We start from the raw sequence: 17,747 nt of genomic DNA on the forward strand, positions 1-17,747 counted from the left end.
GGCGGGGTATAAGTAATAAATTATCATCATCATTATTATTATGACAATTTTTATTAGAAAGGACTGAAAAGGAGGATACAAAAAAAAGCCAATGTCAAAAAACGCACAAACAAAAACTCCACACAAAGCTACTTTTAACACTTGCCTGCACTGCTTCTACTGGATACCAGTTGGAATATTCCACCTCTTTCCCATTGACCCATCTTTCATAATCAGTACTCTGCAGACCAATCCAGACATTCGATTTATGCCCAAACAGATTCATTGTTATGAAAGCTAGACAAGGAAATCACAGTTAGAAATGAATCATCATAAGTATAAATCAAGCAATTGATGATGACAGACTTTGTTAACTCATTAAGAACAGAAGCAAAACAAATAAGTTAGTCTCTACTCAGTGGCACTTTACAGAGGCTGAAGTCACATGGAAGTGAGAAACGAAAAGACTACTGATTAAGTCAGTGGGAAATGACCTGATGTAATGATGTTTTCTTTCCCCACCTACTCTGTGGTGTATTTTGCCTCTTGTGTGTGGTACAACAGAGGCTAACACAGCCTGATCTATGCCTATTTACTCGAAAATAAGTCCTGGTGAATTAATTGAGCCTTAATTCTAGGTAACTCTTCCCACAATTGTGACCACCCACTTGAAGTTTTCTTTGGAAGGGAAATGAAGAAGCATTCTTCACCGCAGTCTAGTCCTCAGCTGTTCCACTATCTTTCCAAAAAGGTCATTTGCTCTGGCGGAAGCCAGAACAATAAATGCAGTCAAAACAATAGAACAAGAAATGAGGGCCCAATACGTGACAGACACAGACAACAGCAGCTTCTTCTTCTCCTTTTTCCTCCCAGAGAACGTGTGAAACGGCAAAAAGGTTGTCATGCCAGGCACAGTTACATGGGAGTAACTCAGGCTTGCTTTCAAGCAACCTCCCTATATAGCTCTCTGTACCTCTGTCTCCTTTGTACTGTCAGTTTCCAAGTTTATTTGCCAAGGCTGAATGCAGTGGAATACTTTGCCAATGCAAATACAATACAAGATTGGGTGATAGTGATAGTGTTTAGATCTGGCACCTTACCCTAGCAAGCACTGGCACTGGTTAGTATCAGTATTTTGAAACGGGAAGTTTTTACCCGATGCTATTTTTGCTCTTTTTTAATATTAGGTTAGAACCCACCTCCTGTGAATAGAAGGCAGGTCTAAGGCCATTTCCTACGTGAGGCAGGAATCCTTGATCCTCAAGTAACCAACCTTTAATTCTGGAGGAGGTTACGAGGGCAGCAACAAGTGACATCCTCTTAAGGCCATGTTTTAGGCATCTGAAGATGTCTGAGATGGAGGACAGCCCATTTGCCCACATGGATAAAGTGCACAAGGCCATACAAAATCTATGCAGTGGCCTGTTTCACCTCTTTTAGTGTGAGATGTGACAGCAAGTCATCAGAACCCATGGACAGGATAACTTTAGCTACAGGAACAGGACATGTTTTTAGGGAAGTCATTGGTCTTTGGAGAATATATGGGACAGATTTCAATCAAATCAGAAGAGGCTGGTATGCTTTCCTCCAAAACACTTCTGAAAGCTATGTATATCTATTTCTTAATGACACATTTATTCTTTTGGCCCCTGGCTGAACCCAGGTGGAGAGAGTGAAGTGTCTGCCAGTATGTATAGTGTTACATAAGTACATTTTCAGATACTGCCCTAAGCCACATACTCCCAAACCTTCCCTTCCTATCTGGGAGGAAGTGCTGAAGCCATTGGGTGTCTACAAATTGTCTTTCTGCTATTGTTTTGACATTGCCTTTTGATTTTTGCAGTTCTTAAAGAGCTCAGCAGAAATCTTGTTTTGCTGTCTGAGGCAGGAAGACAAATAGACATCGTGTGTGTGTGTGTGTGTGTGTGTGTGTGTGTGTGTGTGTGTCAGTCAGTCCCAAATGCCAGAAAACGGTTTTAGCCCTGTTTTCTGTTCCCAAGAGATGGGACCTTTCCCAGAATGAAATGAGAATATACATCTCTTTTGAAATCATTACTCCCCTCTCCCCCGAAAATACATTTCTCCTCTTTTAACTACAGACTTCAAAGTACAGCTGGAAGAGAAGATCTGTAGTGGTAACTAAACGATGGGCAGTAGTATTTTACAGCCATAGTAGAAAACAACAAATATTTGAATCTAGCACAGAAAACTCATTCAGGTCATATTATTTTTAGTGTTGAAGGAATCGTATTTGGATCCTCTCAGTACCAATACTTAAGAATAACGACTGAAGCTGTTACAACTCACTTGTGGTTTTATTTAAGGTGCACAGGTTATCTCTCGGTTCTGCCTGGGATCCTATTCATAAAACAAACAAATAAACAAAAAATCTTTATAGTGTTGTTATGAAATGGTTCACTATTATACCTTGTTGAACTTCATTTTCAATTGATGCAAGTGATCCATCATAGTGACTGCAGAATGCTTGTGCAGAATTCCAGCTCTTCAGGAGGCCTGGGTCCTTTGGAATCTGTACCAGATAGCACTGCTCAAAAAAGGAAATAGTTATTTAAATGGAGCAGTAACTCTTAATGGAGGGGAAGGGTATATTTTGACCTACTTTCTCACCTAGACCTTACTCTCTAGGGCAACCCATACATAATAATATCCAACAACTCAGTGCTGTGGAAATAGTGGGTAGAAAGAGGAATCGCACGGCTCCAAACACAGAACAGCACATTTTAAACCTTGGATACCTTCCAGGAGGCGTTTAAGGTCCCCTCTGCCCTTGGTAGGAACTTGGCAATTTCCGCAACACAGTAGAAAGGGAAAAATTGGATCAGAAGCACTAAGTGCAGGGATACACCAGACCCTATTACTCATGGCACGTTCCTTGGCACTCTGCAGAAAACTTAACAAATGCTTCTGTTCCTTAGTATGTAATGCACTAAGCCCAGCCGTGAACTCAACCAGACAAAACTGGAACAAATAACTGGAGACTTGCACAATGGACAAAAAGCTTTGTGCAGCATTAAGGCAGCCACCTGCAATATTAGACTGAGACTAATTCAACAACAACCACAACAAAAACACTGCATCGAGCCTACTGGACACCAGCACGCTTTCAATGCCTGGGCATTTTGCCCACAGACAAATGCTTCTCTGGCAGCCAAACGAAAAATTCTCCATCACTGGAAATCCTGAGTCACACCAGGCGTGGATGGTTGGATGCAGGATTATTATTATTATTTTTAGCAGCTCAGGAGAAAATCTTGTTTCGCAAACAACATAAAAACCCATTCTTTCAAGAGATTTGGAGTGACTTCCTGCAGCTCTTCACCAAGTAGCTCACATCTTGCCACGAAAAGTGGGAGGCTTAGCGTAGAAACAGCAGCCTTACCAATCTGCCATCTGCTTCACGGATAACGCAACAAAAGGTTGTTGCATATTGATTTTGATCTTTATTTAATTCACTGCCCATTTAATTCACATTTAATCACGACATGATTGAAGAGATTAAGGAGTAAAATGGAGGGTGGGGAGGGAAAGACCAAACGGCGCTGTTGGAAAAGTGTGGAAACTCTAATAAACTGTCCATGAACCCCCACCCCCAAAAGAAAACTTGCACCATTAAAGGCAAAGACAGATTTAACATCGCATGTGTTTTGGCCCTGAATAACCCATATAGGATTTAAGTTGCATGGCCTAGACAAGAGGAAGTTTGGAAAGAATGAAGAAATTAAGTTGAAGAAAGAAAGGAAAATGAACAGGAGTGGCTGACTTGGTGGTGGGGGGGGGGCAGAGGCCACCCTTCCAAATGTGGTGCTGTTCCACTTACCAGGATGGGGCAAGATTTAGGGCTAAGCAGGCACACTGGCAGGCGACCCACAATGCTGACCACTTCTGAAAACAAGTACATACTCTTGAGCATGTTACGGTGGGGGAGGAAATACAAAAGAAACCTCAGATTAGGAAAATAGATGAATAAGGAAGAATTAAGTGTACTTGGAAACAGAAAGCCACAAGGGAGAGAAAGTGACAGGGGGAAAAAGGTGAAGCGATGAGCAACAATGACTAGTGAGGCAGCTTGCCAAGGGAAACTGCTGACAGTGACTGTGTGAAGATTAGGTCAAGACAAAGCAGAATTAAAGTGTGTGTCTGTGTGGAAATTCCCACTACTACTTTTGGGTGTTGGGAGGAAGTGTTAGAGGCAGGAGAAATCTCAGCCAAAAAAACCCAGCCAAGTGCGCAGTTGCAGCCTGAATGGTTGCTCCAGGTATGAGCTGCTGATTTTCCATGGTTCTACCTGAGGTAACTCACCAAGAGCACATAAGAACAGCCAAAGGATCAGGCCAAAGGTCAATCTAGTCCAGCATTCTGTTCTCACAATGGCCAGACAGATGCTCTATGGGAAGCCCGTAAGCAGAACCTGAGTTTAACAGTGATTCTATAGCTGGGTTTACAGCACCCTTCCATTTTGGAAATGCATGTCTTTTTGCTATGGAGGCTGCTCAGATTCAGAGGCACAGTGTAAATCCAATTTCCAGGTTCTGCTGAATTAACTACCGTATTTTTTGCTGCCCGGCGCCTCTCCCAATCGTGGCTCCTATCCCTGCTCTTGCGAGCGGGCCTTCACTGTGTCTTACGGAGCAAAAAATACCTAACCATAGAAGACATTTCAGAAGATGTATATGGGTGTTTATAGAGGTGGGGTGTGTTTAGAGTGGAGGCTATGAGTATTATTATCAGTGCCAGATTTATGTATAGGCAAAGCAGGCTGAAGCCTAGGGCATCTAAAACTAGGGAGCCTCGCCAGCTGTCCCGCTCCCCAGTGGGCAGTCTCCCTCTCCCAAAATTGCAAACCCAATACTTCATGTGAGGGCAGGACAACTCAGGCCTCTAGATCTAGGGGGCCTCGCCAGCCTGCCCGCTCCCCAGTGCCGCAGTCCCCTCTCTCCCAAAATTGTAAACCCAAGACTTCATGCAAGGGCAGGGCAACTCAGGCCCAGCAACTATTAGACTCAGGGCTAGCCAGTGAGGCCCAATTTGAAGCAGTGGGGCGCAACTTGAATTTTTTCATTCTGGAGTCCCACTTTTTAGAAAGCATAGCTGGGCAGGCCGTAGGCCAGGTCGTCCTCTTATATACCTGCTGGGATTGACAAGGCATCTGACCTCACCTGAATCTCATAGCTCTCCTGTAGCTGCCTCTGATTAGATATCATTTAACTCTTGGGGGAAATAATTAGCATCACACCACATGTGCATGGAAGTCACCAAGCCAATTAACCAACTAGAAGGATTACTATGAATAGCACCAGTTTTCCTATAACTGGACAGCCTCCAGGTCCGCATCCTGCCATGCGTTCTACAGAGGGCTGCCTCCAAAGACGCTCCCGTCCGTCCCTCCTCCCGGCTCGCCACAAAGCAAGCGGGGCAGGCTTGGTAGCCTTGGTTGGGAGAGGTGCTGCGCTGCTCCTCTCCCAACGGTGGCTACCAAGCCTGCTCTTGTGAGCAGGCCTTCACTGTGTCTTTCCCCTTCCTTTTTAGAAGGGAAAAAGTGTGTCTTATGGAGCGAAAAATACGGGGAGTTAGTTTCGCCCTACTATGTTGACAGGGATGCCTGCCACCTTCAGGAAGGTGGTCATTATTAGCTATAGCTGCAACGTATGATATCAAGGCCTGCCAGTTGTTTCATGTGCTCTCAACATTTGTCTTCCTTCTGACAAAATTGTTAGATTTTCCAATAAATCAGTAGTCACCAATCTTTAGCGACAAACTGTAGAAACCGTACTTCTATTGGCTGCAAAAGAATGCTTATTTCAAGCCTAATTTCAATGGGGAAGGGGTGGGAGAACCTGTGGGTATCAGAGAAAGCACGTGGGCTTCTGCAGCTGACAAGTTGGTGAACTCTGCTATAAATCAATGGGAATAAATTATATATGAAAAACTTTTCCCTTGAACTCTAGCAGCATCCAAATGCCCATTTATTTTTAAAGGTGTATGTTAATATGCTCTGGTTTTTGTTTGTTCAAACAATCAAGAAAGTACCTTGAATGCAAAATAAAGCCATCCTTTCGGGCACACTCCTTGATTAGGCTGCTCGTTTGGTATTTCTCTCTCAATAGTCCATATCTTTTTACGTTTGCAGATACAAGGTAGAGAATTGGTACAGCTTGCAAATCCCCACAACCCTAGGATAAAAAAACACCAGAATGCTTATTAATACTACACTTACTATGTAAATACAAATATAAAAACACTGGCTATGAATTTGTTTTTCATGCATATACTTATATATGTTATGATTTATGGGCAATGGTTATTGAGACTTATGTCCCTTCCAGAAGAACACTTATTAAATCCTAACTTATTTAATCAAACTATATTGCCATAAACAGCTGCTGATGCAACACTAAAAACACATGAATAATACTTAAGGTAGGTACTTCCTGTTTTTGTTGAAAACTCAGTGTAAGAAACACAGCAGGCTTGACTTTGTTCCAGAATCTTCTTTCTTGCAGTTGGTAATTACAAGGACAAAAAAATGTAACATATCCATGTGTGAATCCTGGATTTTCACAAACGAAGCAACTTTGCTCTAAGCTCAATAACGTGGGAGCAAAAAACTGAAAAAAGGCCATTTCACAGTGCTCAAATCTTTCTCCAATATTAGGGCTCGTGGATCTTTTTCAGGGTATTGTGTGGATCTACAACAATCATTGCTGGGATGAAAGAAGCTGTAGAAATTGGAGTTCTTGGTGAAGTCCAGAAATAAACAGTAAATTGCAAGAACTTGGGCCAGAAGGAAGATGAATTTCAAGTGAATCTTCAAAAGGTTTTATTTATGTAATGAAGAATTCAAATAGGAATCAATTCCAGTATAATAGTCAAATAACCATTAAATACCAAATAACCATTAAAACATTGCTGACGAAGAATTGTTGAAACAGGGCCTTGTCCTGGGATTTTTTCACTGGAATTTATTTTTATTTGCCTATTATACTGGAATTGATTCCTATTTGAATTCTTCATTACATAAATAAAACCTTTTGAAGATTCACTTGAAATTCATCTTCCTCCTGGCCCGAGTTCTTGCAATTTACTGTTTATTTCGGGATGAAAGAAGCTGCCATATGTTTTGTGGGGTTGTTTCCTGAGCTCCCCAAGATCAGACTGTAATCTTTCTATTGTTGAAATAGTGATTTATTGTAGCAATAGTGTAACGCCATAGGTAAAACTGTAGAAGGGCAATTTGGTGGCCATGGTAGAAGGAAGCACTTGGAACACGCCATGTATTCTTAAGGCTATGATCCTATGTGCATTTTCTTGAGCCTTGGAGCCAGGGCAGTCTCGAGCAGGGCGGGTGCCCTGGCGCTGAGGGGTGGGGATTGCTCCGGTGCCCCCACCCTTGCAGGGCGCAGCATGGTTTCCGCGCGGCTTTGCCGCGCAGCGCCCTGGTTACCGGCCCGGCGCTCTGGTGCACCGCGCCACCGGGGCTCTACCTAGAGCCGGCCCTGCTTAGAGCTCATCCACACTTCTGCTTGTATGTACCGTGCCTACACAGCATGGGTCCAAGTGGTTTTCTCCTTGCCCCTCTCCTTTCCGAGGGAAATGAACAAATAGATAGGAACAAATGGCAATCCAGGGAAAACCCAAATTGCTGTTTGTTCTGATTGAGCAGTAAGGAGCAGTTTCCACCAGGGAAATGAAGTGATACACAAGAGCAAGTGTTGATAAGTCCTACTGAGCACAGAAAGAGGCACTGTGGCAGCACTTACTATTATTCACATAAGTACCATGCTAAGTAACTTTTGCTAATAGGGTATTTCATCTGTTAGCAACATGCCAATGTTTTGCTTGCTTGCTCAGTTAAATTGGGCTGCAGAGCAACTGATTCCGTACAGGAAAAGATAAAAGAACAGGTATACAAAGAGAAAAGGAAGAAACAAAACAAAAGCATATGGCTCCTCGAGGATTTGCAGTCTGGATGACAAACACAGCATCTGTGGCCAGAAACATATCCTCAACACATTATGCATTTTTGGTTATGAAATGCATATGCATAATTTATCATGAAGGAAAAACCTGGCAGAAATGATATGAATATCTACTGTGTTATCGGAGAATATATTGGGCTGGATCCAACCTAAATTAGACTGCATTCCTATCCCCTTGCAATCAGTTATGTAACAGAAATAGCTTCCTAAATATTTCATTTGCAGGAAACAGGAGGCAAGTCCTAGTGTTTTCAATGAGACTTGCTTCAAAATAATGTGTTTTAGGATTTGTTTTGGGATACCAGTGATCAAAAGATAATACACACCCCATTTTTCTTCACAAGTTACTTTGAAATGAATGTTGTATAAAAGAGGAAGAACACCTTAGTTCTTTTTTTCTCTAACTGCATATGACTCAGTTTGGTTTTGCAGCTTAGCCTTGAACTCCCAACCCAGCTTAAGTCATGTGTAGTTGCACATGACTGGTTACACTAAAACGTAGATGAGAATTCACACCTAGTATAAAGTAATACACAACATCAGAATTTGCATATGCACTCAATTTATGTGTTATTGAACAGTTGGTATGCATACAGAAGCCTGCTTCCATGAGCAAATCTCCTCCAGCGCAATCTCATTTCAACGACTCACTGATGACTAGAAGCCCAAAAGTCATGCTGTCAACATTTAAAGGCCAAGCATGGGGCATACCAACCCCTATGCCTGGGACATGAGAAACAGCAATACGTTGTTCAAATTATCGTCACCAGCTTTAACAAGAGGAGATATTTTGGAACAGAATGAAAGCTACTTCAAAGAAAAGTTTCATTCACGAAATACAATCAATCAATCCCCTTTATTGACATAGGAAAAAGTGCATCGTATACATGAACACAACACAGCATCAGCAACTCAGGTGATAGGCCACAGGTTCTGATTTTGCTCTAAATGCAAGCTAGCCATTTGGAGTGGTGGGATTCTGCCAGCATGAGGAAAGTTACAGAAGACAGATTGGACATGAAATGTAGGCGGAGACAGAATTTTATAGCAGTGAGCCACTATAAATATATGTACCTGTTTGGGAAGAAATAAAACCACATTTCTCTCCATCTGCATTCATAGGTCTTTCTTCACCTCCTTCCCAGTTTTGGTATAATAATGGTGAGCCATCTGCCCATCTGTGTAGACATTTTAAGTATTTAGTTCTTTCACTGCAAATGACTGTCAAAAAACCCCTTTATTCTAAACTTAGGGCATGGGCAGTCTGAAGGCAAGTTGGAGCAATCTTGAGAAGCTAAGCATATCTGGGTCTTGCCGGTATTGGATGGGAAACCACCCTGGAATTCCATTGAAGAAAGGGGAGAAATGACTGGAAAATATAATGCATTTCCTAGAACAATGACTTTGAATTCATTGATTCAATTAGTGGATTAAGACGTAATTAAATATATCATTATATATATATATATATATATATATATATATATATATATATATATCCATGACTGAAATGATTATTCAATACAAGTGTAAAAATAAGGGACAGGACCAGAGGAATCCAACTCTAACAGTCAAAGAAGCTGCAATGCTTGAAGATAATGGATTACCAGCATATTCTACAGTACCAATATTCCCCCCCCCCCAAAAAAAAATCTGTAACAAATATCTAAGCTAAATTCAAAATAAAACAGATGACGGAAAAAGAATCCTTTCACCAGAAGCCAAGTATAAGAAGACAGAAATAATTTGTTTAGGTATTATTATTATTATTATTATTATTATTATTATTATTATTATTATTCCCTCCCATGAAAAAACCGTATTACACTTATATTTATAATACAGAATATATTATTGTAAGGGAAATGTCTGGGAGTCCAGATCTCTCTCCCTTGGTGTCAAATCTAAACGTATTTTGTAAGATTGGACATAATAATTCAGTCTTACCGAAATCCTTCAGTAGCTATTTCTGAATGCAATGCAATCCACCAATCATTATTCATTTTTGATACCTGTAAATATATATATATATTTAACATTTTTTTTCAAATGTTAGATTCAGACATCCCCAAACTGCGGTCCTCCAGATGTTTTGGCCTACAACTCCCATGATCCCTAGCTAACAGGACCAATGGTCAGGGATGATGGGAATTGTAGTCCAAAACATCTGGAGGGCCGAAGTTTGGGGATGCCTGTAATTTCTTGCTTGCTGGTAAACAGATTTATCCAACTCCATCTTGCATTATTTATGTTATACCAGTCCATTAAAATGAAAATATGGGAAACATTAAAATGAGCGGCAGAAATCAGACTGCCATCCTATGGACTCCTGTCCCACAGGTAAATACACAGTCACCTCTGGCTGGACTTCACCGTCCAGGGACCCTTTACCTTTTACCTTTACATAGCGGTAGTAAAGAACCTTTGGCCTGTGGGCCAAGTTAGGCTTGTCAGTCTTCCTATTTGATGCAGCCCAGCCACACCCACCTACCCAGCCATTTGTAAACTCAAGAGAAGATACACAACAGCAGCACCTACACCATTAACTTGCCTCAGTCTCTGGAGAGGAAAGAAACTGCATTTCACTAATTTGGAGTTACTGTATATTTACGTTTGTCACGATTATGTAGAGATGGTTACTATAAGAGTTAAACTATAAACGTCTTTCAAATATTTTAAAGTGTTTAATCCCCAGGGATTTGTTTATTTTTTGTAATGCAGAGGAGGCAGGGATAAATGCTGTTCCCTGAAAATGTAGAGAAATGACTTGTTATAAGTGTTACCTTTTTTATTCTGTTGTGGATAAATTCCTGTTCGTTGGAAGAATGTATTGTTGCTATATTACCACGGAGCCAGCCACAAACAAACTGAAAAGTGGGCCAGTCTGAGGCGCTGTCATAAAAAAGGTACTCTGCTCCTTGATAATAAAACCACGATGGCTCTAAAAAAATCAAGTTAAATATTATCTATTTGAATATGTACATGAGGTAATTTTAGAGTTAATTCAGTTTTATTGCCGTGGAGCTGATGTTCCACAAAAGGACCACAATCCTTCTAGATCAGAACTTGCAGCATGTTTGGATAAAGATGCACCCCTAGTGGTAAGATGTTGCTAAAACTGTTTCATTTGGGAGATTCTGCTGCAAGTACATTTTCAGGATTATCTAACATACAAGACTTGTTTTTGTTTTGTTTTTTGAAGACATTCTGGTAATCCAAGTAAAATTTAAGTTATTACAACTGACTGTTTTTATTCATGTCTTTAAGGAAACACAGAGAAAACTTTTTTAAAAATTATGTTCATTAATATGTATACAGTTACAGGTAGGTAGCCGTGTTGGTCTGACGCAGTCAAAATAAAAATAAAAAATCCTTCCAGTAGCACCTTAGAGACCAACTAAGTTTGTCATAGGTATGAGCTTTCGTGTGCATGCACACTTCTGTTTCAGTGTATCCGAAGAAGTGTGCATGCACACGAAAGCTCATACCTATGACAAACCTAGTTGGTCTCTAAGGTGCTACTGGAAGGATTTTTTATTTTTAATATGTATACAGTATCTCATAAAATGATACTGTTGCAGCATGTGTGAAATAAAACAAACAAACCCTTCCCCCCCACCTCATACCATGTATATACCACTGCGGAATCCTTGGTTTCACACCTGTAACAGAAACAATGAACAATTTGTGCCAACCATGCAATGGGATTTCACAGAAATTATTTAACCAATCCTCCCTTTCTTAAGTATCTTTTGCTAGGATTTCATTTCCAAATTCTCATCAACACTGAAAACTTCCAAACTAATGATCAATACTGTACAAGCGAGCTAAATATACTGCCTTGTAATCTTCAAATCCTGGTAACTGTGATTATATTCTGCTGGTTGGTTCTTCGAGTGACTGTCTTAGGTCAAGGTTAATGTAAAGGGGAAAAGGTAAAGGACCCCTGGATGGTTAAGTCCAGTCAAAGACAGTTATGGGTTATGAGCAGCACTCATCTTGCTGCTAGGTTGGCAGAAGCTGGGACACAGCAACGGGAGCTCACCCCGTCATCCAGATTCGAACTGCTGACCTTCTGATCGGCAAGCCCAAGAGGTTCAGCGCCACCTCCATCCCTTAGCTCATCTAGCCCAGTATTCTCTACTCTTACAAGCAGCATCTCTCCAGGATTACCTTGCCACCTCATCCTTTTCTATCTAGAAATTCTGGGGACTGAACCCAGGTCCTTCTGCCATCAGGAATTGGCGAGGCAGGTCTGTTCACCTGCGTTCCTAGTGTCACACCAGGGGAGCAGCTCAAATGTATTCTGCATGCAAGGTATGTGCTCTACTGAGACATCATCCCTCTTCTTTATAAAATAGTCATAGCCACATATAATGAAATATAATTATTAAGCTAGGTTTTTTACCTTTCAGTATTTTGCATATCCATTCACGCTCAGAACTGCAGTGTAGAGGCAAGACTGTTCCATTAACTGTATATGCAGCACAGCTCCTCACATTATCTTCAATGTAATTGTTTTCTAAAAAGGCAGATGCAACCTGCCACAGAACAGTGCATTAAACTGAGTTATGATACACAGATAAAGATGGATACAATTAGTAAGGAAAATACTTTTGGGCAGGTTATGCTCCTTCTATTTAATGTATGGACTGTATTTGTTTATGGTCACCCTAAAGGACACTTCTCAAAGTGCATTGTACACTTGGCAACAGGCACATGGATTGTGTCAGATAAGATGAGCATGTGTGTATAATAGCACTATCTTTAAACTACATGGAAGCAGCAAGCAGGTAGAGATGAGTTTCCCACCTGTGTGATCCCTAAATATGAACAGCAACAAAAACTGGGGGTGGGTGGGTTGTAATTCATTGCTGGTATACAGGTCCACAACTTTTTTGGGCCCAGGAAAACATTTGGACAAGTAGAAAACAATTGTGGTATAACTAAATATCCCTTTAAAAGAAGAAAAATTGGGAGGGAGTACTGAAGATGCTCAGAAACAAACCCCAGAACAGGAAAACAAAACACAAACTCCTTAAAAAGGCAGCCATCTCAACCAAATACCAAATCTCTCTCTCTCTCTCTCTCTTTAAAAAACAAACAAACCAGAGAGACAGGTATGTACCCAAGATGCTGAAGCATTTACGTCCCCAATGATACACCATGACCCTTACGTTTATTATTTTATAGTAGTCCAGTCATCTTAGTGGCCCTACTATAGTTTCCCCCCTATCACTTTCATTCTGATTCTGCCGTTTTAATTTCCCTTTGATTACATTATTTAAAATATCTTTCCTTAAGATATGATGCATCAAGGCAAGGGCTTGTTAATGTTTAAAGTGTACTAAAAGATATAGGGTGCACTTGCGTGTAACGCTAAGTTTAAATGCATGAACATGCTGGCTCCCCTGGAAGAGAACAGTTGCTTTGCTTTCTGCCGATCCTTTAAGCTTGGCAGGGCATGACAGTTAGCCAAGGTTTGCCCTACCATTACAGTTTGTGGTGAGGAGGCAGCTTAATCACAATCTCATGTTTGGATGACACAGTTAAGCTAAACCCTGGCTTAGCTGCCATCCTGAGCTAAAAGGACCAGGGAGGGGCAAAGTGAGTGTGAGCTCCTCTCTGGGAATCAGCAAATTTGTATGGACCATGTAAACTGTGGCTTGACTTACTGTGATGTGTGACCCAGACCACAGATTGAATCTTGTTTTGAATGGTCAGGAAGTTTATCATTGGTGAAGCAGACAGATGTGCAGGAAAAACAAGTCATATCTAATGGTAATTTTGACTTGGTGGAAAACCTTTCCTCTCATGCAACTCAGGCCATCCAATTTTCACTGATCTCACCTATCTTCTATAGCTTTTCTTCGATTATGTTCCATTGGATAGTAGAACCTTTAGAACAGGGGTTTTTAGAGGTTGAATTGGTAGGATGGGTTAATGAAAATTGGTTTCCCTGCTTTGCATGAGCAGGAATGCTTTTTCATACAGCAAAGCCACCACTGGAAACGATCTAATTTGTTTTCTACTTTTTAAAGCCTATTTCAATGTAATGAGGGAAAAAAAAATATTTACAGGCGTTCCATCCGACCATTCCCAGGATCCTCCAGCTAATGGGTTCCTTTTGTTGAGTCCAATCCAGAACTGTCTTTCTTCATCACTATGATTAAAAAACAAACAAACCCCAGAAGACAGATGAACACTGTTAGCCACTATTGTACCCTTGCACGCGTCAGAATAGGATGTGTGCATGGAGCTGAGGAAAATTGACCGAATTGTTTGATTCACTCCTGAGTTTTCTGAAAGGGTGACCCAATTCCTGACCTTTTGAAAACAGGAAGCAAACAGCATGCTACAAGTGCATAGAGAAGCCTTAATTGGTTTTAAGGAAAATAAGTTGCAATTTTTATTAGAGGAGCTGTGAGTAGAGAAAGGTGGTGCTTAACACATTCGCTTCCAGATATTTTTTACTATAAATCAGGAGTGGGAAATTTTGGCCCTCCAAATGTTGTTGGAGTAGTTTCCATCAGCCTTAGGCCATGCTAGTTGAGGCTGATAGGAGTTGTAGTTCAGTAACATCTATCTGGAGGGCCAAAGGTTTCCCCATCTTTGCTCTACATATTACACCCAATCAGCTTTTCTTGGCACTATTTGTGGGCTGAAGTCCATTTTCTCAGATGCATGAGGTATCATCCTCACTCAGTGTGGCAAAAAGACCACAAAATGCAGACGGTAAAGTCTTCCGGGTGAACGTTATTTTCTACAACTTACACACACTGTATGATTACAGCAGAAATATTCTAGTCTATTCTTAGATTAAACTGCAAGTTCAAAAGATCTATATCTGAAAAGAAATCGAGGGAACAAACACTCATCTGATTTCCCCTCTCTTCTGCAGAAGTCTCTTTGATAGTAAATGGAAGACTTACACATGAAACATGGTGTTCAAAAGTTTGCTCAAGAAATCCTCTTCAAAGGCATGTGTAAAACTAGCCAGATGTGCTCCAAAATCTTGACACAATGCTTCAGCTTCATCCCAAGCCCTTTTCATCAGTACTTTTTCACTGTGAAATACCTGTGCAATAAAACAAATACCCCCCCCAATAGTTTAATTTGCACATTGTCAAAATACTATGGAGGGAAGAGAATATACAACATATACTAAAAAAAACCTACAAGCCTGTTCTAGAATAAATAAATTATTCTCCTTTTGTTATCTATAAACATATCACTCCATGCCTTCCAATATTCCACAACTGAAAAAAGGCACATGTGTATAAAATCTCCTGTCAAGTGTCACTGCCTGAGCTTGCCCCAACTATTATATGTGGCTAAAGGGTCTACTTTGCTTGCTGCATGTTGTATTCATTTGCCCACTCAGCAATACAGTGGTGCCTCGACTTACGAATTTAATCTGTTCCGAAGGCACCTTCGTAGGTTGAAAAATTCATAAGTCGAAAAGGGCCATTGGAAACGCGATTTCCCATAGGAATGCATTGGAAATGGAAAAATTCGTAAGTCGGAAAAACCCTATCTAAAACCGCTGTGGTTTCCGTTCAGGTGTCGAGAAATTTGTAAGCGTGCGGCCATTTGCCCCATTTGTAAGTCGAAAAATTCGGTTGTTGAGTCGTTCGTAAGTCGAGGTACCACTGTAGTTTTGTTTAAAAGCTTAGGTGTTACTTGTTCTTTTTCGTAAAAGATACAATATTTTAAAAAACCCAAACTGCCTGGCAATATGCTATCAAACTTCAAATATATATGCAGCTTATGCAGCATGTGTAACAATAGGCTCTCCACTTCATGGTGCTTTAGCATTTATACCCCATGTACTGTATTTAAATGCACACAAGGCAAGTTGCATCCTTCCCAATTGAAGCCCTGCAGAGGTAGTTTGTTCCTGGGGAATGGCAACATGAGCAATTCACAGCAATTTAATAAGGCATCTTAGAAGTCAAAAATAGGAACATTGTGGGGATATTGGTTTCCCAGGAAAACCAGAACTGTCCATACTAAATAGGGCCACTTGAAATTTGTGTCTGGCATATATAATACTATTTATTACCCCACCATGGATTCCTAAGTTCATTTCATTTGAGTTTTCAGTGATAAATTTGTCCTCCTTCTCACCTTATAACAGCTGAGCAGATTGTGGTCCGATTCCCATCCAAACATGCAAGAATTAAAAGACTTTTCAAAATGCGATTCTTCATTAGGGTCATTTTCTCTATGGTATTTAGCTTTTTGCTTACACAGTGACATAGCCTTGAAGCTTGTACAGTTTTTCACTTCCCAAACACCAAGATGTCCCTTCTGTCGTTGCATAACAACACACCCTCCAGAATGCCCTATAGTGGGGGTGGAGTGGGGAGAGAAAGACATTTTAGTGTTGAGTATAATTTTTTTCTTTCCAAATGTGAATTTTTTTTTGTTGGATGGTAGGTTTTTCCCTTCCAAAAGACAGAAGCAGAAGGAAGCTATTTTCAGATGCCATGCTTTTACTGTTACCAGTTGATGCCAAATGTGATGTTTACATTACATGACCACTTTTTATTTTGACAGCACTTAAAATAAATAAATAATCTTTGTTTTTTGTTACGCCGGTTCTGAGTGATACCTAAGGCTTATTTCATTACATCAAACATTCAGTGCTACCTAAAAATATTATCACTTTTACCAAAACAAAAACACTGTTCAAAACATTGCAGGCATTCTTCACACTGTTACTGGTCTGCGTTTATAATGTCCAATTTTGGAAATTTGAGGTTTGTTACTTATTAACTAAAAACAAGAATTGTGGTGGGCAGGGAAAGAAAATTATTACTACAGTCATACCTTGGTTTAAGTACGCCTTGGTTTGAGTACTTTCAGTTTAAGTACTCCGCGGACCCGTCTGGAACGGATTAATCCACTTTCCATTACTTTCAATGGGAAAGTTTGCTTCAGGTTAAGTACGCTTCAGTTTAAGTACTCCGCGGACCATCTGGAACGGATTAATCCACGTTCCATTACTTTCAATGGGAAAGTTCGCTTCAGGTTAAGTACGCTTCAGGTTAAGTACAGACTTCTGGAACCAATTGTGTACTTAAACCAAGGTACCACTGTAATCCCTAATTGTAGCCATTAACTTATGATTTCCAAAATACAGTAATATCTAAATACCATAGATTCACAAAAGGGAACAAAAATTACCTTTTAGAAGTCCTAGAGCAGGCACCCCCAAACTTCGCCCCCCCAGATGTTTTGGACTACAATTCCCATCATCCCTGACCACTGGTCCTGTTAGCTAGGGATCATGGGAATTGTAGGCCAAAACATCTGGAGGGCCGCAGTTTGGGGGTGCCTGTCCTAGAGGATAAGGATCAAAACTTTCCTCCCCTGTGCTTGGGAAAGTATCTAACTTGTTATGCTTTGAGGGTGAGTCTGCATAACTACTATAATTTAAGGCTGCAATCCAGTGCACACTTAATATGAGAGACAGACAGACAGAGAACCACTTTATACAATGGAACTCTTTTTAAATAAACTTACAGAATTACATTGAATGTCAGCAGCAAACTGATTTACAACACAATCTCCACAATGTCCATGCAGAAGTAAGTCCTGTTGCATTAAATGTGGCATACTCCCAAAGTAATGGAGTCACAATTGCAACCTTATTCAACAGTTTCATCTACAGTACTTACACTGGAAAATCTGAAGAAGAGTTTGGATTTGATATCCCGCTTTATCACTACCCAAAGGAGTCTCAAAGCGGCTAACATTCTCCTT

The 17,747-nt window shown here is 40.6% G+C and overlaps 1 protein-coding gene across 1 annotated transcript in view; it reads right to left on the reverse strand.

Moving 5' to 3' along the window:
* Positions 1-17,747, reverse strand: part of PLA2R1 (phospholipase A2 receptor 1) — a 62,529-nt gene that overhangs the window by 15,361 nt on the left and 29,421 nt on the right. The window contains exons 12-22 of the mRNA XM_060280151.1: positions 16,107-16,324; positions 14,909-15,054; positions 14,055-14,139; positions 12,385-12,517; positions 11,603-11,638; positions 10,760-10,917; positions 9,924-9,988; positions 9,051-9,154; positions 6,028-6,170; positions 2,407-2,524; positions 146-276 (exon numbers count right to left, since the gene is read on the reverse strand). Coding sequence (XP_060136134.1) covers positions 146-276; positions 2,407-2,524; positions 6,028-6,170; positions 9,051-9,154; positions 9,924-9,988; positions 10,760-10,917; positions 11,603-11,638; positions 12,385-12,517; positions 14,055-14,139; positions 14,909-15,054; positions 16,107-16,324 — 1,337 coding nt within the window. The remainder of the gene's footprint in view (positions 1-145; positions 277-2,406; positions 2,525-6,027; positions 6,171-9,050; positions 9,155-9,923; positions 9,989-10,759; positions 10,918-11,602; positions 11,639-12,384; positions 12,518-14,054; positions 14,140-14,908; positions 15,055-16,106; positions 16,325-17,747) is intronic.

The sequence above is a fragment of the Zootoca vivipara genome, chromosome 1 (assembly GCF_963506605.1).
Source record: "Zootoca vivipara chromosome 1, rZooViv1.1, whole genome shotgun sequence".
NCBI lineage: Eukaryota > Metazoa > Chordata > Lepidosauria > Squamata > Lacertidae > Zootoca > Zootoca vivipara.